The sequence below is a fragment of the Coregonus clupeaformis genome, chromosome 29 (assembly GCF_020615455.1).
Source record: "Coregonus clupeaformis isolate EN_2021a chromosome 29, ASM2061545v1, whole genome shotgun sequence".
NCBI lineage: Eukaryota > Metazoa > Chordata > Actinopteri > Salmoniformes > Salmonidae > Coregonus > Coregonus clupeaformis.
In genome coordinates this window covers 27,206,417-27,231,347 of record NC_059220.1, presented here as the reverse complement: position 1 = coordinate 27,231,347, position 24,931 = coordinate 27,206,417, and the positions used below count along the sequence as shown (strand labels likewise).

The window sequence follows — 24,931 nt, the reverse complement described above, 5'->3', positions numbered from 1 at the left end:
TAAACTATGTATATAAGCCAAGCTTACCTCCCGCCAGAAAGAGACACAACCTCACCCGACGACAACCCGGTGTCCTCCATTTGCTATTTAAGTGCATAGATGACATGTATTTTTTCCCCCTGCCCCTGTTCCGAGACTGGTGCATGATAATGGTCCATTCTAAATCAAAACTAATTTCACACATATATTATTTAGTATATGCAAAGACAAGATTAAAGCAAGAATAGTCTGATGACTGACAATATTAGCCTATCAATTGTGAATTATATATTATCACTTGTGAATGATGCCCAGCGTGTGCAGTAAGGCAAGAAACAGAGCATGCCTTTTTTTCTCTAGACTTTTTCAAATCATAGTCCACATCTCATGCAGCCTAGCCTATAGGCCTATATGTTTTGATAAGGTTTTGTATCACAACTAAAGTGGCCAAATAACTTCTTAAAATTAAGCACATTCATCTGCTTTACAACCGGTGTAGAGCCTAACTGGTGTACATAGGCGGCGCGTGAGTTTCAAGTTTGGGGGAGATCGTTTTCACCATAAAAATGCGACTTTTATAATAAAACATTACATGTATAATCGCACTCGTAGTATCTTTTTGAGAATGTTGTTTTCCCGCTAATTGATTGCATTTTCGAACATTCATAGCCTACTGCTGTGTGTGCATTGCTGCGCTTATAATGTGAAGAAATAGCCTAATTAGTTTATATACATTTGAAGCTAAACGTTCTGATCTGTTGCATTGGTAAAATAAATCATGTTAAAAAATGATGTGAGTGGTTGTGTTAATTTGGTATCTATCGCATCCCACAACTGTCCCAGAGAATGTTTGGAATATTTATTTATTGCACAGAAGGACAATTGACCAATGGAAAAGGTCAACTTTTGTACTATGGGGGATAGTAGATTGACATAGGCTAGTGCTTTTGCTGTTCGTTAGGCCTACTCATCTTTTTGGCTGACGATAAGTAAATGTGGACAGTTCTTCTAACATCTTCAATATGTGCCTCGGAATTCGATAAGAAGGACGCGCAGTTGCGTCTGTCTTCACTTATAGCCTAATTCAGAGCTGAGATGGATGCCTGTGAGAAGAACCTGATCACGTGACGGTCATTGGCTAATAAGAATTGAGATATCTGAGAGAGACGTGAGTGAGAGGTTCTTCGGAAAACGCAGCCGGGAGAAGGGAATTATAATTATTATATTCAGCCCAAGGGCACAACGGCCACTGGCCACAAAAGGCATGGATTTTTTTAGGGGGCATTACGGCCACACTAGGGGGATTCCGCTGGGAAATTCGAGGCATTGTCTGTCAAATTGTGAATGAGAGACTGATGAAGTGTGTACAGCCTATGCAATAAACAAAGCAGAGCTCATGCCTTTCATGCAACTTTTTTCAAATCATCATTAGTCGCATCATGCAGCCTTAGAATGTATTAAAAATCAAAACATATAGCCCAACGTTTGTATCACAACTAAAGTTGCATAAATAGTTCGAAGCATATAGGAGGACCTGTTTCTTTGTTAACCGTTCAACACAGAATAGCCGCATGTGCACACTCCCTCAGAAATCGTTTGGAGAAAACATCCTTTTTATTTTATTCAGCTATGTTCAATTGTATTCTTCATATTATAAAATAATGCCACGGAATTTTAAGCAAATCTTGTCTGCTAAATGAACTATTGTAGCCCACAGCCATATGGCATTGCCAGATCAGGGTCTAACATAAGGACAACTCAGAGTATGCTATTCTGTTCTTCTGAAGTAGACTACATTTTCTTCATATCATGTATCTTTAGACCTGTCTAAAATAAGTAATGGATTTATTGTGAAGGTGTAGGCTATATTACATGGATTTATTAGACTTTCTAAAATGTAGACGTTCCAAAGGTCTGCATCAGTGGCTTGTAGGGTATGCGTGGAAGCCAGTAGATGCTAAATGTGTTTGGTAATTAACAGTCAATTACCTTCAGACCGTCAGTTATTTGCTTGACAATCACCGGCTGACAATTTCATGACCGCCACAGCCCTAGGTGGCACAGTTAGTTTACTATTGCTTTCTCTCCTCTTATCCCTGGTCCCGGTGCTAGTGCCCTCGGCCTTCATGAGTTACGGTTCCTACCTTACCCATCCCTTACAGCATTTTGATTATTTTATGACCCATCACACTGCCATGGCTTGTCCTGATGTTGATGATCCTAATGTTGAGTCAAACCATTATTTAAGAATTCTGTAAAGAAACGTACTGTATAAAGATTGAATTAGCCTAGGACAGGTCATATAATTTGCACTCCTCTTGTAGAACTGAGCGGCTTTGAGACTTCATTAGGGTTTGTTATTAGACCGGGAGATGTTTGGACTGTCATTACTCCTCCAGTACCTCCCCCCCTTTGCATTGACGTCAGCACAGCGATGCTAGGGAGGGAGAGCGGGAGGGAGGACTTGGCAGCTGGCTCTCAGAGCAGGCGAGGTAGTAATTTTCACAGCCCAACGTAAATGGGGAAAGGAGGAGCTTCTGTCTGAGTAGATAATATAGCAGAAACTCCTAGTGGTCTGGTGACCACTACTCTAAACAGCTTTTAAGAAGTGGTCAAGGTCAACCCTTGCTTGCATGCTCATCCCCTGCTTCCTCTGAGACTTGGCATGCTTGAGTCAGGTGGTGTTGTAGACAAGCCCTGCAGTGGATTGTAGAGGCTGGCGTGTAGCACAGAATGACTGTACCAGCATCCTTGGCCTGATGAGCTCACCCCTGATTCATGGAAACTTTGAGGTGGATGCCAGGACGAGGAAGGAAACCTGTGTGTTTGCACCTCACTCACTCCTACAGTTCACTGGCATCATCCAGCTGACTGTCTATATTTACATTTTACATTTACATTTTAGTCATTTAGCAGACGCTCTTATCCAGAGCGACTTACAGGAGCAATTAGGGTTAAGTGCCTTGCTCAAGGGCACATTTAGTGATTTTTCACCTAGTCGGCTCGGGGATTAGAACCAGCGACCTTTCGGTTACTGGCACAACGCTCTTAACCACTAAGCTACCTGCCCCCCCCCCATATATAACCTCTGTAGAGGGAGAGACACTTGTTTTGTTTCCTGTATATGTTGACTCCACAAATTGACTTAAGACCTCAGATCTTCTTTCATCTCCAATACTTTCTAATAATTTCGTTCTACATTCATTATACCTCAATAAAGGTGAAAGCTTCAGAAATGTTAAAGTATATCACTTTTGTGATACCATCCTTACTATATAGAAAGGCCCTCCTTCATTAGTTCTTCTGAAGTCATTGTGGTCATTGGTGACAGATCACATCTCCAGTCAAATGGCCAGCTGCCCGCGGTGCCTAGTGACAGATCCATGTTATAAGATGTGGGATGTCTGCTAATGAAGCATATTTTATGACTGCCTTATCGATTTCATAAAGAATTTGTCAACACCATTTACTCCATGAAATAAGTCTGTATTAACGCCATCGCTCTGTCCTCACTTGGCAATATCCCTGGCCCAATCACTGCTGTGACCAATAAGGGGTTTGTTCTCCAGAAGGCTCAGTTTATTGGTTTCAAGTCCAGTGGCAAGAATATAATGTAGTTTTAAATGGTGCAAAATGCGTTTGACCTTTTTACCTTCCAAATACTTCCTGAAATAAACCACACTTACTTCATGTATTTGGGGAAAGTTTGTGGGGAACATTCCCCATCTGGACCGGAAGGATGTGAAACTGAATATGAATTCAATTTCTCTTGATTTGAGAAGTAGCTCAATAAACAAGACCTATAAACAAGACTCTGGTTCCCACTCCCCTATTTTCTCCCGATCTGTTTTCCCTCCATTTTTCTAAGCCAGTACCAGTCAGGTTGGGTGGAGGAAATGGCTGGGTTTTCCAGAGAATGTGGAGCGCTGTAATTGGGGCAAGTCAGTACTGATTTGAGAAATCCCCTTCAAAGTAAAGCACTCATCCTGGGAGGCTGAACACTGGGTTCATACTGTCATGGATCATTAAACACTCATCTGTGTACAGAATTTGATTCAATGGATCTAAAATGTATTGTAAGGTCCCGATAACAATCTTCTTGATCTATTTTCTGCCTATGAACCCTACATACTAACTCACTTTTCTCTTCTCTCTATCAGAATCTCCTCGGTTGTACTCTGCCGTCTCCATCAGTGGTGGTCATGTGCGACCAGACGGCTACAGCCGGCTGTGTGCTGACCCTTCGGAGGGAGAGCGTCCAGTGAGTCTGGTGTCCACTCTGTCCTCCGGCTCCTCCAGGGACAGCCACAGCCTCTACGGCAGTACCACGGCCCTCCCCTCCTCCACACCATCTCCCCCCAGTAGAGAGGACATTGACCTGGAGCTCAGCCCTGCAGAGGGAGCCAGGGAGCAGCCACAGACCCAGCTGCAGGGCCTCAGCCAGGGGGGGACCAGAGACAAGTGGCGGGACCACAGCCAGACCAGGTCCCAGTGCAACAACACCACCACCTCCAACAGGAGGGCTATTGTACCTCAGACCCCAACCTCGCCCTTTGCCACTGAGGCCATGGCGCCCAACCCCAAGCTCAGCTACGTTGACCGTGTGGTCATGGAGATCATTGAGACGGAGCGCATGTATGTCAGGGACCTTCGCAGCATCGTGGAGGTGAGTAGCTTTGAGCGTTGCGTCCATTCAGTTCTAGTTAATAGGACAGAGGCTTGACCTGAATCTATGCAATAGTATAATATAAATGTAAATTATATAGTGTAAGTTAATAGGTATTTCAGAGAGTGTTTCTCTTGGAATGGTATGTAGCAATGACTTAATGTCTGTACCTCCCTATATGGAAGTGATTTACTGGAGTTGGCCAGAGACAGTAAGGAATGGGCTTCACAGTTTTTAGAGAGCAAATAAGGTTCTCCATTTTCCAAGTGACTGCTTGCCTTGTAGCACGTGTCTGGTACCTATAAAATCTTCTAGGGTTGATTGTTTTACCAGGATCTAGTTTGATTTCCTTTTGAGACAGTTCCCTGTGTATTTTGTAACTGGCATTTTCTTTTAAAAGGCATTTTCACAGTGGTGGAAAAAGTACCCAATTGTCATACTTGTACCCAATTGTCAAAAGTAAAGATACCTTAATAGAAAATGACTCAAGTGAAAGTCACCCAGTAAAATACTACTTGAGTAAAAGTATTTGGTTTTAAATATCCTTAACTATCAAAAGTAAATGTAATTGCAAAAATATACAAGTATCAAAAGTAAAAGTATAAATAATTTCAAGCCGCCTTATATTAAGCAAACCAGAAGGCACAATTTTCTTGTTTTTTATTTATTTACGGATAGCCAGGGGCACATGACAACACACAGTATGGATGACCAGGGATGTTCTCTTTATAAGTGTGTGAATTTGACAATTTTCCTGTCCTGCTAAGCATTCAAAATGTAACAAGTACTTTTGGGTGTCAGGGAAAATGTATGGGGTAAAAAGTACATTATTTTCTTTAGGAATGTAGTGAAGTAAAAGTTGTCAAAAAATTGCCTAAAAAATGACTTAAGTAGTACTTTAAAGCATTTTGACTTAAGTGCTTTACACCACTGCATTTTCATAATCGGATAGAAAATACCATATAGCCTGTAAAACCAGCGGATTAGGATTGTGAAGTGGCTGATACGTTGTTAAGCTGATGTATGTAATGCACTCTATATGTTTACATTACTGTGAATGCATACAGCTCTGAGACTGGGATCTCGCTATCTTCTCACGTCTTGAGTTCTAAAGCAGAATCAGGGCTAGGACCCAAAGCACCTCTTTCAAGGAAGAACCTCTCCCCTAATGAGCTTGGTCAGAGATATGAACGGATGCGCCTAACATCATCTCCTGGTTGTGGGAAATGGGACAGAGATGATTCTTCCACTCCGCAGTCAAGTCAACTGACCTCTTATCATGGCTGCTGGCTTTGTAGTCTGAAAACAACTGCCAACTGTGCAGATTGATCAGCCTCACCTATTGCCCCCTTCAGGTCGGAGTAATTCTCCTCTTTGGATTAGTACTGACAGGAGGATGGCGGCTTGAGAGCCCTGTAACGTACAGATTATAATGTCTTAAACACATGAAGCAGACAGGTCAGAGGTAGTGTGTTACTGGCTCTCCTCACCTTGTCTCTGTGTGGCTGACTGTGCTGCTGGCGCCTGGCCTAGGAGGTATTGAAGGGAGTTCTGCTCTGACCGAGCTCACGCTGCTGCAGCAGCAGCCAGAGTAATCACACAGTCCTGCTCCTGACAAACACTCCCACAATGCCTCAGGACTTCCAACTAACCCTGCCTAGCTGCCTGCTTTATTGCGCCCTAAACTAGGATACGGAGCCTTCCGGCCCCTTACAGGCAACAGCCAACACAAACACAGCCATCACAATGCCAACTGAAGAAACATAGCCGAGTAGCAAATGTTTTTCCACATACTTTTGTGGTTGGGGAAACTCTTTGAACAATCCCAAATCTAAATTCAGCATTTCAATGACTTGCTCTGCAGTGGCATCTTGTTGTGCAAGTTACAGTACCAGGCTCTCCCTTTCCAGGATGTAAAACTTGTCACTTCAGTGATGTATTTGATGCATCTGTTTTGGTTTTGTCCTGCTACTGTCGCTTATGATGATGGCATTACACACGGGAAGCTGTTCGTGTCTGCTCTACGCCAGATAAACTATCCAGGAACATGCCTCTCCACACCACCTACTGTGTGTCACATCTGGGGAAGCAGAAACCTCCTTCTCTCAGCTCTTAGAACAGCTGTGTGACACAGGTGGAATCACACCTCCACTTCCACCTCAACAGATGTCCTGAAATGCTGAGGGTCAAAATCTCTCATTTTGGAGTACTGCTAGGTTACATAGCCTTCATTCCTTCCATTTCTCACTAGGCCATCTCTATTTCATTACATGTGCCACTTATGACTGCCCAGATGTCACTCTAAATGCCTCTTCCCCTCCCCCAGGGGTGCACTACCCTTTTATGGGTTACTCACCCATAACCACAAGCCTAGACCTAACGTTGTGCTGACAGTCTGATAGCAGGCTGTACATATGTTTGCAGGCTGTGTGTGGTCAGTAGGGGGCCTCTATGGGGGCCTCAGTGTGGCTGGTGTTAGTGGTGCACAAGAGTGGGACTGTGAGACGCCCTGCTAAATGCCATTCAGCATTGTTGTCACTGGACGGGAATGCTCCCACTATGAAATGGTTTAGTTCAGTGTGTGGTGAGAAGTGATGACTACTTTACTCTGCACTGACGGGGCTTGGGGTCTGTGTGCACATGTGTGTTCGCATATACAAACAGTCGAACACTAAGTTTGTGAGAGGAGTAGCATCAGCCATTCCTGGCATATACTGAATGGCTAATGTGCCTCTGTTTTTAGTTTATATTAATATCTACTCCAGAGTAGTCCTGCAGCCCGATAGGAGAGGGGCCATGGGAGGAGAACACTGTGTGCTGGTCTGATGGACTGGGTTTTACAGAACTACTGCCAGAGGGTCAAACTGCCCTCCAGTAACAAGGAATAAATCCTTAAAAGGACCATTGAAACATTACATCAGAACCACTTAGATTTGAACACACTGATCCTGAGTCATACAGTGTTGTTGTAACGGACAGCAGATAGGCATCATCCTATGTGGTCTTTTTGAGCCTGGTCATAAAAAGTGCAAACAGGATGTGCAATAAATTGAAACAACATTGAAGCAGAATCCACCACGAGCTAACAGCAGGAGCATATTAAGTTCTCTATACACAAGCTCCCTCTACTGGAAATAATCTGAAATTGCAGTTTAGACTGAAAATATACACAGCGCACACACACAAAGTATATTTGGTTTTTCGTAGGGCAAATTGTACCTGCAGTATAACCACAGTCTTGTTGTTTAGGATTACCTGGCTCACATCATAGACATGGACAACCTTCCCATTCGACCAGACCAAGTTTCTTCCTTGTTTGGGAATATAGAGGACATCTATGAGTTTAACAGGTAAGCCTCAGACACCTGTCTGTCAATGCCCCATGTTCTCCCAAAATGACAAGGCAAATGAACTGCAACTGTAACTGCATGTACGCGTTTTCTTTTTACAGACCGTCTTCACAAAAACAACTTGGTACACATTTAACACTCATTACACTCAACTTGGAGCAGACATTGGGAAGACAGTGACATTTTAGTGGAACGCTGTTTTGACAGAGATGCAGATGGATTAAGAGGCTTTCTGGCAAGAGCGCTGTTTTATGGCTGGGTTGGAGAGTTTGACCTCAAAACAGATTTAGACCGATAGAGAAAAAAATTGCTAACTAACACCAAACACGCAGATTGGCCCAGAACAACACAGCAGATTGGGATCAGTTAAGCATTAGACACATTACATTATGGCTGTATGTGTCCACTCTGCTCCAGATGTTATCAGGACCATCACCCACTCTGTGCACCCGTTTGGATGTTTAGATAGACAATATATGGTGGTGTTCAGGTTTTTTCCTATGTAAACGTATCGTGTCAGCATATGTTCACTAAGCCTCATGCCAAAAGAGAAGACCCATAAATATCACTATGCTCTGTCAGGTTCCTCCCATACACTTCCCAATCATAGTGTAATGCCATAGAAACCAAATGGTGAAGATAAGGTTCTGTTGCCTTTATAATAAGATTCCTACCCGCATAGACTTCTAAAATAGAGGTTTTGATTAGTGTTTGTTGTTTCTTCTACAGCAGGGAGCGTTTTCATATACATTCCTCTGATTCTCCTACAGCATCAATATACAATGTGTTTACATTGGAGTGGGAAGTTTGCTTTTGTTTTAGAGTAATTTAGAAAGTAAATGAAGTGTGTCTGTTGGAATGGATTATTAGGATGTTGTCTAATCGAGACACTGCACACTATGCATCATCTCGGCTAAACGCTGCGACTGAGTCGTGCCAATTAGCAGGAAGTGCCCAGGGGGAGCAAATTACTGATGCGCAAGAGGCAAGCGTACTTCTAAAGCACTGGTTTGAAAACATGTGCAACACTGATGCACTCTCCCAAGTTGATCAAGGACAGATTAATTCAAGCAGAATGTACGAACCTCTGAAGAGACATGAAATTTAATTCTCTGTTATCTGTATTGTATTGGAGATTGATGGTCTCACGCAGACAGTTTAATGTCATACACAGGGTTTTCAGACGGTTCTAGGCTTGTCATTCAGTTTAGAGATGTGCGTGACTGACTAGTGACTGTCTCTGGGTCGTTTTGTGATTTTAAAGTTCCCACTACAGTACTGGCCACTGGCTAGTATAGGCCACATATTGGCTTGATGAAAGAATGTCTAGGAACATGTTCATGAACATGATTTTTAGGCAAAAATAAACATCAAACAAAAAAAGCAGAAAGACATTTCATTGTACTCAGAGCATATTGACACATTGGTATGTTTTTCCTTAATTATTTTGTCAGCCCATGCAGCTGAATGGTGTTTGATGTAAGTTATGGAATGAGAAATGGAAATTTATGGAAAGTGTTTGATTTTCTTTGTTTGGGCATGTGTGTGGCCAGTGAACACGTAAAACACCTTTTGTGGTGATGTTGTGTTGGTTTTGTACTCCTTTATGTTTTGCAGTGGTGACCCCTCTCTCCTTGTGTCCACTCTGCTGTGGGAAACCAGACTCTCTGGAGTCTATGGACAGAATGAGGTTAACCAGAACAAACACATTCAGCCATGCATATTCTATTGAGTTGGGTATCGCCACAGGCAAAACATAAACATGTTGTTGTAGTACCTGACATAGTACCTGCATGTACAGGTAACTGCCAAAATAAAGGAAACACCAACAGTGTCTTATAATAATAATATAATATACCATTTAGCAGACGCTTTTATCCAAAGCGACTTACAGTCGTGCGTGCATACATTTTTGTGTATGGGTGGTCCCGGGGATCGAACCCACTACCTTGGCGTTACAAGCGCCGTGCTCTACCAGCTGAGCTACAGAGGACCACTTAATAGGGCGTTGGCCAGAACCGCTTCAGTGCACATAGGCATAGATTCTACAAGTGTCTGGAACTCTGTTGGAGGGATGCGACACCTTTCTTCCATGATAATTTCCATTATTTTGTGTTTTGTTGATGGTGGTGGAAAACGGTGTCTCAGGCGCCACTCCAGAATCTTCCATAAATGTTCAATTGGGTTAAGATCTGGTGACTGAGATGGCCATTGCATATGGTTTAAATCGTTTTCAGGCTCATCAAACCATTCAGTGACCACTTGTGCCCTGTGGATGGGGGCATTGTCATCCTATGGGGGCATAGCCATGGTAGCCAAAAGAATGGCCTGCCCAGCATTTTTATACATGACCCTAAGCATGATGGGTTGTTAATTGCTTAACTCAGAAACCACACCTGTGTGGAAGCAGCCGCTTTCAATATACTTTGTATCCCTCATTTATTGTTTCCAATATTTTGGCAGTTACCTGTAGTTTACACTGAATTCCTCTTCTTGCTGTCTCTGACTAGACCTCAGGTGTCTGTATAGTTGATGCTGTGCATGTCTGTCGGTCTTCCTCCACAGTGAGCTGCTGCAGTCTCTGGACACGTGTGAGAATGACCCTGTGGCTGTGGCCAGATGCTTCGTAGACAAGGTAAGTGGAGACCACTCACAGACAGACTGAATTGAACCTATCATCAGGAAGCTGGACAGGCTAGTGTTATTGATCTGGTTTTGTGTTCTTCCTCCCTTTTACTATTTTATAGAGTGATGATTTTGAGATCTACACGCAGTACTGCACAAACTACCCCAAGTAAGTAGAAGGAATAATTTAAAGGTTTTCTGGAACCTTTGGGCGGCAGGTAGCTTAGTGGTGAAGAGCGTTGTGCCAGTAACCGAAAGGTCGCTGGTTCTAATCCCCGAGCCGACTAGGTGAAAAATCTGTCGCTGTGCCCTTGAGCAAGGCACTTAACCCTAATTGCTCATGTAAGTCGCTCTGGATAAGAGCGTCTGCTAAATGACTAAAATGTTAAAATGTACTATGGACATGTTTAAATAACAATGAAACAGTCATATGTACGATCCATTGGCTTGTATTTTCTCTAGCTCTGTGGGTGCACTGACAGACTGCATGAGGAGTAAGACCCTGGCCAAGTTCTTCAGCGATCGCCAGGCCTCTCTCAAGCGTTCTCTCCCCCTGGGCTCCTACCTGCTCAAACCTGTCCAGAGGATACTCAAATACCACCTGCTTCTGCAGGTACACTGGTCCTCACTACATACTACCTTTACTACGGGTAGAGATGGTCTAAGGAAACAATATAGAATTGTCCTTGTGCAATTGCAGGTTGATTATGGGGTCCTTTGACAGGAGGGCAGTTCTTTTATTTATTTTTTGCATTCAACCTTTAACCTAGCAAGAAGATGGCAAAGAATTGTATTGTATACTACAACAACACAATCAACCCCACTCCAGAGGTCTTGACTCTTCATGCTGTGGTTGTTTGCTCTCTCTCTCGCTAAAAGGAGATCGCCAAGCACTTTGACCCTGACGAGGAGGGCTATGAGGTGGTGCAGGAGGCCATCGACACCATGACCGGAGTGGCCTGGTACATCAATGACATGAAGAGGAAACACGAGCACTCTGTCAGGCTGCAGGTCAGTATGGCTACTCTCAGGGTGGGGTGAATGGAATTTTTCCCACCCCTTTCCACCTACCACTATTGTGATATACTGTACCTGCATCATTGTGTAGTGCTGCAATGATATCTAATTGAGGTAATTTTGTAGGTGGCTATGTTTCTCTAGAGGTTTTTATATCAGATAATGAAGTGTATGCTGTTTCACTGTGTTGCTGGAGGTCGTGTTGATAAGGCATTATGTTAGTCACCCAGCCTCTGAACTGTTCCAGGTTGCTGCCCTGCTGTCCCACAGTAACTCTCTGGCTGAGGTTAATGTACTCTGTGTGGAGAGGCCATTCCTTTTTTATTTGTTGTTCTAATAAACCTCTAACTTCCACCACCAACCTTAAGACATGTTCTAAAGCCTAAGTCTTTGGAAAGAAATTGGCCAAGGCAAATTGGTCTTATAGGGACCCAATAAATCAACTGCTGTTTTAACCCTCCTAAACACCAGCCCCCCCGGGGTAACAGAACCACCAGCTTCTACAGGGTCACATTGTCTGCTGCGTTTGGGTTTTGTTTCAATTCCTGCTTTTGATTGGATGGTGAGTTCACTGCCCATGGTTTCCCTGGCCTAACTGTGTTTTTTCATGTTACAACAAAAAACAACAGACACAGTTCTCTACGCCGACTTTGCACCTCTTGTGCATGCTTTCATGTACAGTTTTGCCAGTGTAGTGTACCCAACCAATGTTTAGGAGACCTAGATACAAGCACTGCTCATATAGGAGTATGTATGTGTTGTGTGTGCAGGAGATCCAGTCTCTCCTGATCAACTGGAAGGGCCCTGACCTCACTACATATGGAGAGCTGGTCCTGGAGGGAACTTTCCAGGTACAACGTGCCAAGAACACCAGGATGCTGTTCCTCTTCGACAAGATGCTCCTCATCACCAAGAAGAGAGGAGAGCACTACGTCTATAAGACCCACATCTCGGTACGGAGCAGGCACAGTCGACCAGTCTAACCCGGATGTCATGGGCTTGCTGTGTCAGGTTGGTTTAACGTTTGTGTAATGTTTCTGTATGTGTTTGGTTTCAGTGCTCGACCCTGATGCTGCTTGACAGTGCCAAGGACCCCCTGCACTTCAGTGTGATACACTTCAAGCATCCCAAGCAGCCTCACACTGTGCAGGTGAGTGTGGATCTACCACCACATAAGCCTGTCCTCTCTTGTAATAGTTCTCTATGAACTCACTATTTTAAATTTTAGTCATTTAGCAGATGCTCTTATCCAGAGCGACTTACAGTGCTTTTTTTCCCAAATTTTTTTCATACTCACAATAATTGACAAGTGTCTGTTTCAGGCCAAGACTGTAGAGGAGAAGCGCCTCTGGGCTCATCATATCAAGAGGCTGATTCTAGAGAACCACCACACCATCGTCCCACAGAAGGTAAACCTAACAGCAGGGATTCATCTCCGCTCCTGTCAAGTAGCCTACAGTCTTCCACCATCCACTCTCATCCCCCACTCACATCAAAACCTATTACTAATGTTGTCTTCTGATTTCTGTCTTCCAGGCAAAAGAGGCCATCCTGGAAAGGAATTCTCTCTGTGAGTATTCCAGATAAATTAATATGGTTACTATTAATAAAAGGTAAAGGCACTAACCATATGCTGGCTGCAGCTGTTACTAAAGCAACAGAAAATGCCGTCATTGAGTGCAAGAGGATCACTTAATTTACTGGAAATACAGTGGGGGAAAAAAGTATTTAGTCAGCCACCAATTGTGCAAGTTCTCCCACTTAAAAAGATGAGAGAGGCCTGTAATTTCATCATAGGCACACGTAACTATGACAGACAAATTGAGAAAGAATTCCAGAAAATCACATTGTAGGATTTTTAATGAATTTATTTGCAAATTATGGTGGAAAATAAGTATTTGGTCACCTACAAACAAGCAAGATTTCTGGCTCTCACAGACCTGTAGCTTCTTCTTTAAGAGGCTCCTCTGTCCTCCACTCGTTACCTGTATTAATGGCACCTGTTTGAACTTGTTATCAGTATAAAAGACACCTGTCCACAACCTCAAACAGTCACACTCCAAACTCCACTATGGCCAAGACCAAAGAGCTGTCAAAGGACACCAGAAACAAAATTGTAGACCTGCACCAGGCTGGGAAGACTGAATCTGCAATAGGTAAGCAGCTTGGTTTGAAGAAATCAACTGTGGGAGCAATTATTAGGAAATGGAAGACATACAAGACCACTGATAATCTCCCAAGATCTCCCAAGATCTCACCCCGTGGGGTCAAAATGATCACAAGAACGGTGAGCAAAAATCCCAGAACCACACGGGGGGACCTAGTGAATGACCTGCAGAGAGCTGGGACCAAAGTAACAAAGCCTACCATCAGTAACACACTACGACGCCAGGGACTCAAATCCTGCAGTGCAAGACGTGTCCCCCTGCTTAAGCCAGTACATGTCCAGGCCCGTCTGAAGTTTGCTAGAGTGCATTTGGATGATCCAGAAGAGGATTGGGAGAATGTCATATGGTCAGATGAAACCAAAATGTAACTTTTTGGTAAAAACTCAACTCGTCGTGTTTGGAGGACAAAGAATGCTGAGTTGCATCCAAAGAACACCATACCTACTATGAAGCATGGGGGTGGAAACATCATGCTTTGGGGCTGTTTTTCTGCAAAGGGACCAGGACGACTGATCCGTGTAAAGGAAAGAATGAATGGGGCCATGTATTGTGAGATTTTGAGTGAAAACCTCCTTCCATCAGCAAGGGCATTGAAGATGAAACGTGGCTGGGTCTTTCAGCATGACAATGATCCCAAACACACCGCCCGGGCAACGAAGGAGTGGCTTCGTAAGAAGCATTTCAAGGTCCTGGAGTGGCCTAGCCAGTCTCCAGATCTCAACCCCATAGAAAATCTTTGGAGGGAGTTGAAAGTCTGTGTTGCCCAGCGACAGCCCCAAAACATCACTGCTCTAGAGGAGATCTGCATGGAGGAATGGGCCAAAATACCAGCAACAGTGTGTGAAAACCTTGTGAAGACTTACAGAAAACGTTTGACCTGTGTCATTGCCAACAAAGGGTATATAACAAAGTATTGAGAAACTTTTGTTATTGACCAAATACTTATTTTCCACCATAATTTGCTAATAAATTCATTAAAAATCCTACAATGTAATTTTCTGGGTTCTTTTTTCTCATTTTGTCTGTCATAGTTGACGTGTACCTATGATGAAAATTACAGGCCTCTCTCATCTTTTTAAGTGGGAGAACTTGCACAATTGGTGGCTGACTAAATACTTTTTTCCCCACTGTATATTAGCTTCTATCAAAACCTTTTGGGAAAATTATTAATTGTTGTGTCCCAAGTAGATGAGTAGAGAGTGATTGCTTTGACTGGCCTGGTAGTGAGTGAGGAGTAGTGATGCTTGCTGTGCTGTGTGCAGACCCAGGGTCAGGGAGGTACCGCTATAGCCCAGAGAGGCTGAAGAAAGCTGTATCCTGCCAGGCTGAAGACTTCCCTGCAGAAGGGCGACACGGACGCAGGAGATCAGGTAAGTTAGTTCCCCTGGAAAACAACACTAAAGCAATCTCATCAGGCTTACACTTACCCACAGTCCTACAATGTGGGAAAAAATGTTTTAAAGAGACTCCTTGGTTAGACATTTGTTTGGTTTTGTGTCTCAGAAGCTCATTGCTTGTGTGATATCTGTCTAGAAGAGTAAACAGTATTGCCACAAATATATTCACTATGCTTCGACCATGTCTTTTTCAAATTTTAGAACCAGCGAAACAGATTGTGAGGACAACCAAAGGTAACAAAGGCAACAATGATGCCACTATTTTCCTTTTCATTGTTATCTATAATAGTTATCTTAAACAGTCTGTTAAAGAGGTCCTTGTCGTTCATTATCATGAGGAGATTTGTATGTTAAATAAACATTGAGACCAGATTAACAGACCAGGCAGCTGCTCATTACACTGGAGCCACTGCTGCTATGATTCAGGTTCTCTGTCATCGTACGAAGTCTCTGTATTCACCCCATACTTTCATTCTGCCCTAGATAGACCCCTGGACAGCCAGATCAAAAGGCCAGCCCCTCACTCCACTCTCTCACCCCCGCACTCCCCTCTGCCCTAGCTCACCCATAATGATGTAAATTATGGGCCATGTTACTGAAAGGCTTTGTCATGCTCAAGCTCTTTTCAATAGTCAAATTCAGTCCTGGCTTTAGATCTGTGGCTCGCGCTACTCTCATGCATTTTAATTGTCCAGTAATGAAAGGACACAACTAAGTACCTCTGTCTTGTCTCTCTGGAGTCTTTACGCCCTCTCAAATCAATTTAGATACAAACCTAATGAAGTTATTTTCTTGTTCTTTCTTCCTCGGTCAGAGAGGACTGTCCTTGTGAATTGCATCATTTCTGAGTCTCTGAAAGGAGGCATTTCTCATTCACAGTTTATCCAATGAACTTGCTAAGATATTATTACAGTACTTTATATAAATGGAGTTTGTTGAATTGGCAATATTGTTGACATTCTCCTTTATTTTTCTCCTCCTGACTTGCAGCCATTCTGAAGGTAAGCTTCCCAATGATGAAAGAAAATGTTTCCCTGCCATGTTTTTTTTCTTCTCTGTGCAGAAAAGAGAAACAGTTGACTCAGTTCAATGTGTCCAGTGAGATAATGTTGTTCTCCCAGGTTTGACCCTGACTCAGCAAGGTTTTCTCTGCATTTCCATTCAGAGAGAAATGAACCAAAAGAGAGGAACTGCTACTCTAAGCCGTATTGGGCTAAACTGTGTTAGTAAAATGTTTGTCTCAGGGTTTTCAGTGATGATGTAATGCGTTCACAGCGCGGGATGGACAGCATGCTGGCTTGGACACATTGTTGTGCCTTCATATCTCACACCATGCTAAAGCAGTCACAGTGATACCATCCTTTTCAAAACATTGCAATTGCATTCAAAACACAACAGCTCTATGCTGGCGTCGCAGTAACACCTCAACTCTCTGTGACTTCACACTACAGCATGCAGACAGTGAAGGTGCTCTGCTGGGGGACAGGCGTTCCCTGCAGCCCTCTGCTAGTGTCGGTATGCTGGGCTCCAGTCTAGGCAAGCCCAAGGCTGAGAGGCCTAGTGTACAGGAGGACCAGGAGGAGCTATGTCCCAGTGACGGTGAGGACCCTAGGCCAGGGTCCCCGCCCCACCAGGGGGGCACTGAGCAGGAGGAAGAGACTGAGGAGGAGAAGGGGGAGATAAACATGGATGATATTCTGATGGAGGACGACCAGGTAGCCGACTTTGCCAGCTCTATGCTGGCAGCCATCTCCTGCTGGCACTATAGGGCCAGGGCTTTGCTTTCCGCTCGGTTCACAACGGTGAGGTGCACTGCCACCAATGGGTTTCCTATTTTCTCTGCCATTTAATTGGCTTGCCAATCAACAATCTCTCTCTGTTTACCTCGACCTTGATGTAATTCACTAACACCCAGCTACCATTTGCCATACTCATGGAATGCTTCTGGCTTTCACACTCACACAATAACTGCATGGACTAAACCTTCCAGGAATGGTAACAACAGTCAGTAGCATGAAAGATCTGGTCACTGGAGATCAGATTTATGATTCATCATGTTTGTCTTAATTTAATGTTGGGGAAAAGTGATGGTATTATGTAGATTATAAATATAGATTTGATGTGTTCAAGTCATTAAAAGGCTTCGTATGTTTAGAATTTTAGGTTTTTTAGAAGTGAAGGGTTAACACGCATACTACCATGTTTTTCTCTCTTGTGTTGCGGGGAGTTACAGACCCAAAATCAACATTGTAGAAATGACTAATTAGAAGTTAGCAATTAGCCTTGTGCTTATTTGGCGGTTGCATTTGCATTGAATCAATGGATCCACAGAGCTGATGTATGACTTCAAAGGTGAATTTGGCTGTCAAATCAGGGAGTCAGGATAATAGGTTCTTTGGTAATCACATTAGTTAAAAGGTTTCCCTTTTCATTATTCCCAAAGAGGAGGTTTTTAAAGGTTAATTGCTGTAATGGGATTAAAATGGCCTGAACTTTGAATATCTCTAATATGAATGTCAGCTGTCTATGTAATGTATGTATTGTCACACAGGTGCTTTACAACCCAATGCTAATCAGTATTGTGACTGTCTGGAACCAGAGGACAGAGCCTTAAGTCTTATGTGATACTCCAATGTATGGATTTTGGCCATGTAGAAGGCACAGTGCTGCAGTCCCCTTCATAATGTGTTCTGCTGTCCCAGGATGAAGAACACTGTGAGGTTGTAGATGAGAAGAGACCAATGGGGGAGAGGATGGATACATCAGCCCAGGAGATCAGTGAGATGGCTACAGTGGAGGCCTTCGCTGACCAGGTATGGAGAGTTTGGACTGGCTGGGTCAAAGTTAAGGTGATCTCTGCACCCAGAACCAAATCAGTCACGAGAGACTAAGCTTCAAGAGATCCTTCTGAATGGATGAATGTTTTTGGTTCTTCTATATCTCTCAGGCAATGCTTTCAGAAAAGTATTTAATATTTTGAGAGGGATGGGAATTTAGGAAATATCCAGCAAAGAAGACTGATAGTTGGCCCAAAAGATGAGCCCTGTTCTGTTCCGATAAGTCCTCTTGGCATCTTAATAGCCTACAACTAGGGGGCATAGCCGCAGGAAGTAGGGGTGTTGAGGGTGCTGCAGCACCCCCTGACAGTAGTGCACTGGTGAGCTATATCATCTAACATATCCAGGGAATGCATGATTGATATTTTGATGTGCAACCTGTCAAAATAGGATCCAGAATTGTCTGATTTATTTTGGGCTCTTTAGAGATGAATTTGCCGACATCTTCATGCATATTATTCACCACCTGAGGAAGTGGAAACTCAAAACACTAGATATGATCTTGTTGCTAGATAGCCATGTAGGCTAATTGATTCATCTATCAGTAAATGTAGGCTAATGCCTACGTTTTCCAGTGCTAGGCGAAGGCTACTTGATGTAGGCCTATTCAGCGAAAATGGCGCACTCAGCTCGGCTCCACAGGCGCATCAAAACCATACTACATAGCCTAGCCTACTCCGGTTGTACAGTGGTGCCATGAACTCAACAGGTGAGAAATAAATTGTATACTCACAAAAAGCTGTGACTCTCCTCTCTGTAACTAGAACAGTAGTTGCTTTGAAAACTGTCCTTTTCCCGCAATTGCATTTTGAGCAACGGTCAGATGCTTGTGCTTAATGCATCTCTCCCTCCTCTGTGCGCACAGTGGGGAGAGGGAGTGGCTCGCTCACACATCAGCTGACAGCTAAAGAAACCGGGACAGGCAGATACTTTCATAGTATGAATCAACATAATGCATATATTACTGTTGACCAAATTATGGTTTTAGAACAAAAAAAATTGCAGGAACGTTGGGTAGCAAAATCACTGACTATTACCGACCTAAACAAAATGCTTCGGTAAGAGGGCAGTATCGGTAATTTTTTGTTTATCATCCCAGCTCTAGGGGGTTGTGTATTTATGTCCTGTAAATGAAAACATCCCCTCCTCCATGCTGTTGCCGCCTGTCATCTCTCATGGTGAGAAATGCAGCATTTTGATATTGGGACGGGGAATAGAACCTGCGTCTCCTGGGCGCTCTGTGGGACGGCGGGTTCCAAGCCGAGTGTGACAAGATGTTTTCATCCCTCCCTTATCTCCTTCCCGCAGCTCCCTGCACACACACACACACCACCACCATCACAGCCAGACGGTGGCTGGAAATTAGTCTGTTATAACTGCACACGAGTCAAATTGGTGTTTTTTGAAATTGCTATGAGTTCAGCAGGGGTGTTTGACATGGCCCGTGGCAATTGTATTTGAGGAATGTCCTGATCATTTTCACACTATCCATTATGCTGTCCTTTCCTTTGACAGAATATTAGACGACATGTGCTACTATCAGAGGTCATGGCTGCTGTAGAAGATTAGCCTGATCATTTAACTCGGCTCATTGGTCAAATGCCAGATAATGACTGGGTATTTTAACATCAGCACCTGTTGGCTTATCATATCCAAATTGCCTTAACCATCCTGATGTTAATATTGACTCTTCTTTCCTCCTAATCCAGGCGTATGTGGAGGTGCTCCCTCAAAGCAGTGCTCCTAAGGTAGTGGTAATGGAACAGAGTGAGGAGAACCCACCCCTATACACAGAGCCTGATGCCTTGCCCACCCTGCCTCCCAGACAGCTTGAGACATCTCGGACACCGGAGCCTGAGAAGAGGAAAGAGGAGAGGTACAGAGAGGGAGAAGAGGAGGAGAGATACAGAGATGAAGAGGAGAAGAGTGACCGCTCTGCCCACCAACAGGACGAGATGAACTCCTCATCAGCGACCAATGGAGAGTGTTCGGAGTTGGAGGAGGAGGATAGGGCGGTGCGGACTGAGACCAGCAGTATCCTACCTGCCTCTGTGTTGGACCAGGCCAGTGTAATTGCTGAGCATTTTGTCAGCAGCCTGTCCCGGAGAGGCAGCCTGGTGGTCTCAGAGGATCTGCATTCCCTGGGCTGCCCCACACCTCAGCCGGGCAGCAGGAGCAGCAGCAACCCCGGTCTGAGCACCATGCTCCAGGAGAAGGCCCAGACCCTGGTCAACTCCACCCCAGAGCCCCCACTGCTCCTCGAGGCCAACACCTCGATGCCTGACCCTAGACCAGACCACCTCATGGAGGTGGAGCGCCGGTCCACTCTCTCCAAGCAGGACCGGATACTCATTCACAAGATCAGGAGGTACTACGAACATGCTGAGCACCAGGACGCCAGCTTCAGTATCACACGCAGGGAGAGCCTGTCCTATATCCCTGCAGGCCTGGTCAGACACCTGAGCCGGCAGCTTAATGGCAAACCCCAGGACCAGGTGGTTCCAGGGCACCGGAAGAGCCCCCGAACATCCGGCCCACCTTCTGGTCAGTATTCGACCTTCCTGGCTTAGAAAAAGAGCAGAGGACTAATAATACCCCTGTGCTGGAGCTACAGCGAGCTGCAGACCCAAAGCCCAGGTCCCAGAGAGTCAATGATGCTCCTGTTGGAGATGGGGAAGAGTTCTTCAGACCCTCCTCGGACATGGTTCAAGTGTGGCAAGACCTGGAGATGGAGGAGGTCAATGGGACCCTTGAGGAACCCAAGGGTTCCAATGGTACAGAGGAAATTGTCCATCCCAGATCACATCTATCCCGGAAGGGGGGAACCAGCAGAAATGGCCCTGAAGCTGAGTACATCGAGCCCATGAGGATCCTGGAGGAGTCAAACATGGGCAGTGTCTCAGAGGAATCCCCAGTCCAATTACCCATCACAATCGCCCCAGACCCCTTCTCAGGGCATGAGTCCTGCAAGAATAAGACTCCCAAGTCCTGGGAGAGAGGCGGGGTCAGTGACGCTCCACTCCCCAGGATAATCAGTCTGTGTTCAGGGGTAGAGGAGGACCTGATCCTGCAGGACATGGAGAAGATGAAGAACAAGGTGTTCCAGCTGGCCCGCCAGTACAGCCAGCGCATCAAGAACAGCAGGCCTGTGGTGAGGCAGAGAAACAGGGAGGCTGAGAAACACCTTGCTCTCAAGAACCTGCCAGCTGTCTACGAGGAGAAGGTCCAAAAGAGAGACTGGGGTAAGCTTTCATATTTATTTATTTTTATGTTTTGCTGATCCGTTATGATTTGATATGATACTCTATTCTGTAAAGCTGAAATTATAAAACCGCTGTCCCTTTTCTCTGCCCTGTCTTTCTGTGTATGCAGGTAGAGCTAACCTGATGATGTCACTCAACTCCTATGAGCAGGTGGTCGTGCATGAGCTGAGGAGCCCAAGCCCAGCCCCAAGCCTCAGTTCTGGGGCCAGCTCACGGGTCATGTCCCCTTGTCCCAACGGTCCTCCGAGCCCAGTGCAGACAGAGATTTTCCACTGGCCAGATGTCCAGGAGCTGCGCTCTAAATACACTAACCCCAGGCTGGACCCGGGTTCCTCCCACGCCTCACCTGTCAGTCGTAGCTGCTCCGTCCCAGAGAGGATGGAGAGTTGCACTGAGGGGTTCAGCACCTCATGGGGCCCCACTGGCTATTCATCCAGCTCCAACGGCTCCACAGAAATTAACAGTGCCCTAACAGACTCCCTTGAGACTACGTCATCCATGGCCCACCGGGGTGGTGGCTCTGTGGGGAAGGCTAAGCCCCAGCCCCCGCTGCGCAGGTGGAACTCTTTGGATCACATGCTGGGAACACTGCCTCTACATGAACTGCAAAACCTCCAGGTGCCCACGAGGAGCTGTTACGTGGCTGGTCAGACCACCCTGCCCAACGAGCACAAGGTTATTATAGTGGAGAGGGTTCCTGGCGCAAGGCCAGTGGAGACTGGAGGGAAGGAGAGAGTAGAGGAGCAAGGAGCTAAAGGAAAGGGCCAACTCAAAATCTTGAAAAGCCTCGACTACCAGTACTGTGCCAAGGGGTCTCCACTGACTTCAGGCAAAAATACTGAGGGTAGTCTGGTAAAAAACTTACGGGTGAAATTCCAGAACTTGGGTTCAACAACACATGAACACTTGAAAACTGTAAAGACCATGCCTATTTGATTGCAATCTGTAAATCATGAAACAAGCCTTCTCTTACCTAAATATGAAATTGACATTGATACATATGAATATTGTCCAGTAACAACTGCTACTGTTTTATGATTTCCAAAATTATTTTCTACTTCCTTTTTGTCCGTGTTATCTTTTCAGTTACTGGTATGATTTGTGGTAATGTAACCTCTGGTGTTATCTACAAGGGATATTGAACTGTCAAGAGAGCACCCCATGGGAAATGATGTTGTGACTTTGTAAAATGTGTAAATACGTGTACATTTGTCTTGTTCTTACACCATCATGAAATCTGTATATGTAAAGAGAATGAGTATGAAACTGGTTTTGTTTAATATTTGAGGAAAAAAAACGTCAGCGTATTAGAGCGTAGATCTGTCCAGATTACCACTTTCCTTTTTTTTGCTGGATCACTTAGAATATTTTCTCCCACAATGCAATGGTCACCCTCCATTTGTGATTCAAGTGTGAGGGTCATAAGCAAGGAAATGGTGAAAAGAGATTCGGGGAATGAACAATTAATATATAAAGGGGAGTAAATCTGGAAGGCTGTGCCACCATCTAAGTGATTACTGCAGATTTACAGCCAAGACGGCGCCATTAGGACTTGCTCATCCCTATTTGACCTTTGACCAAAGTGTTTATCCCTTAGTTTTGTCATAATGGGAGATATATGGTCTGTGCTGTCTACTATTCAGCCCACTGTGCCACATCTAGCACTATCATTGTTTTCATACATCACTGGAACTGTTTTTCTGATTCTTATATATTTCCCTTGTTATTTATAAAATGATCATCGTCTTCATACAAATATTGACCAATAGTTGTAGACTTTTCCAATCCAGAAACTGCGCAGAATAATTTAATGCTTGAAATGGCTTATATTCTCAATAAAATCAGATATTAAATGTACATAATTATTTGTGGTTCCTTTTGTCAGTAGGAAAAATGATCTAATATGAAAAATGAATGAAGGCATGTTTTTGGTTGCTTGTAAATTTTTTTGACTTTTTTTGGAAGTAGGCTACATACCGGCCGTAACGGGAGTAAATTAAGATGATAGCTCAGCGAAAGTCCATATTTGAACATATTTTGACATAACGGTTGCAGAGCTGTAATGGGAGTTTGAATCTTAGCTTCCTGGGCATTAGAGAGGAGACTCGTCATACTAATTGTAGACATCTTTAACAGATACTGTGGCAGATGAAACCTGGTTTGTATGTCTGATATGATCCCATTAGGCTGTGTCTAGACTTGACAGTTCATACAGCTTCTGATCATTGAGTTCTGATCATGGAATTCCGAAAGTGTCATGCATCTATACACTTACATTTACACTGAACAAAAATATAAACGCAACATGTAAAGTGTTGGTCCCATGTTTCATGAGCTGAAATAAAAGATCCCAGAAATGTTCCATACGCACAAAAAGCTTATTTATTTCAAATGTTGTGCACATTTGTTTACGTCCCTGTTAGTGAGCATTTCTCATTTGCCAAGATAATCCAACCACTTGACAAGTGTGGCATATCAAGAAGAGGATTAAACGGCATGATCATTACACAGGTGCACCTTGTGCTGGGGACAATAAAAGGCCACAGATGTCTCAAGTTTTGAGGGAGCGTGCAGTTGGCATGCTGACTGCAGGAATGTCCACCAGAGCTGTTGCCAGATAATTAAATGTTAATTTCTCTACCATAAGCCACCTCTAACGTCGTTTTAGAAAATTCGGCAGTACTTCCAACTGGCCTCACAACCGCAGACCACGTGTAACCACGCCAGCTCAGGACCGCCACATCTGGCCGGCTTCTTCACCTCCTCGAACGTCTGAGACCAGCCACCCGGACAGCCCTTTTGTGGGGAAAAACTCATTCTGATTGGCTGGGCCTGGCTCCCAAGTGGGTAGGCCTATTCCCACCCATGGCTGTTCCCCTGCCCATTCGTGAAATCCAGAGATTAGGGCCTAATGAATTTATTTCAATTTACTGATTTCCTTATATGAACTGTAACTCAGTAAAATCATTGAAATTGTTGCATGTTGCGTTTATATTTTTGTTCAGTATAAATGTGTCCACAGTGTGTCCGGATTCCCTTTTCCCGCACTACATTCAAATGCCAGTATACATTCTACAAATGGTGGAATAGGCAAAATATGATAACACAACAACTGATGGCAGTAGTTCTACTGTAGCCAACTAGCCAGCTGACCTCTGTAGCTAGCAAGCAATGCTTAAGGGATTGCAAACGGGTTAGCATAACTCTAGCCAAACAAAAAAAAAAAAATCTAAATATTAGCTAGCATTTATGAGGCAGCAAACACGTTCCTCACACATTAGGAACATATTTTCTCCAACATTATAATGAAAAGGTTCCTCTCAGTCCCAAAACACACGTTTTCTGGAGACTTGTGGGAGGAGTGCCGATTACGTCGCCCACTGTATGCGCTTATGGTAGCCTGATTGCATCCAGAAATCCGCACACAATGCATCCCTGACCACCACCTGAAGTGATCAGCCAGATCTGAACACTATCACACCACAAAGCGACTTTTGTGCGTCTCGACCCGTCTTTTCAATGCGATCTTCGTATTCTGATAGCATAAATCACATGTAAGTGTTGAGCGTAGACACGTTACCCACCAGGCAGTATGTCATAGAGGAAAACTGAGCATAGATTTGTGACTC

The 24,931-nt window shown here is 44.3% G+C and overlaps 2 protein-coding genes across 4 annotated transcripts in view; both read left to right on the top strand.

Moving 5' to 3' along the window:
* Positions 1-20,615, top strand: part of LOC121544964 (pleckstrin homology domain-containing family G member 3) — a 69,212-nt gene extending 48,597 nt beyond the window's left edge. For 2 of the 3 annotated variants that reach the window (XM_041855238.2, XM_041855237.2), the window contains 16 exons: positions 4,140-4,645; positions 7,895-7,995; positions 10,561-10,630; positions 10,743-10,789; positions 11,083-11,233; positions 11,500-11,631; positions 12,408-12,590; positions 12,695-12,787; positions 12,960-13,046; positions 13,174-13,207; positions 15,068-15,175; positions 15,404-15,436; positions 16,193-16,203; positions 16,654-16,917; positions 17,905-18,015; positions 19,749-20,615. In XM_041855238.2, the coding sequence (XP_041711172.2) occupies positions 4,140-4,645; positions 7,895-7,995; positions 10,561-10,630; positions 10,743-10,789; positions 11,083-11,233; positions 11,500-11,631; positions 12,408-12,590; positions 12,695-12,787; positions 12,960-13,046; positions 13,174-13,207; positions 15,068-15,175; positions 15,404-15,436; positions 16,193-16,203; positions 16,654-16,917; positions 17,905-18,015; positions 19,749-20,609 (2,792 nt within the window). In that variant the 3' untranslated portion in view covers positions 20,610-20,615. The other variant, XM_041855239.2, reaches the window with a different exon arrangement.
* LOC123482223 (pleckstrin homology domain-containing family G member 3-like) lies at positions 20,615-23,617 on the top strand. The gene is made up of 2 exons (XM_045209147.1): positions 20,615-21,281; positions 21,412-23,617. The coding sequence occupies exons 1-2, from the start codon at positions 20,741-20,743 to the stop codon at positions 22,236-22,238; spliced, it is 1,368 nt and encodes a 455-aa protein (XP_045065082.1). The 5' UTR covers positions 20,615-20,740; the 3' UTR covers positions 22,239-23,617.
* The last annotated feature ends 1,314 nt before the right edge of the window (positions 23,618-24,931 follow it).

Excerpts from the sequence above, each read along its gene's own strand:
- LOC123482223 (XM_045209147.1), top strand. The coding sequence starts at position 20,741 with ATGGTTCAAGTGTGGCAAGACCTGGAGATGGAGGAGGTCAATGGGACC. Across the intron at positions 21,282-21,411 it reads GGTCCAAAAGAGAGACTGGG|GTAGAGCTAACCTGATGATG; the intron begins GTAAGCTTTCAT and ends CTGTGTATGCAG.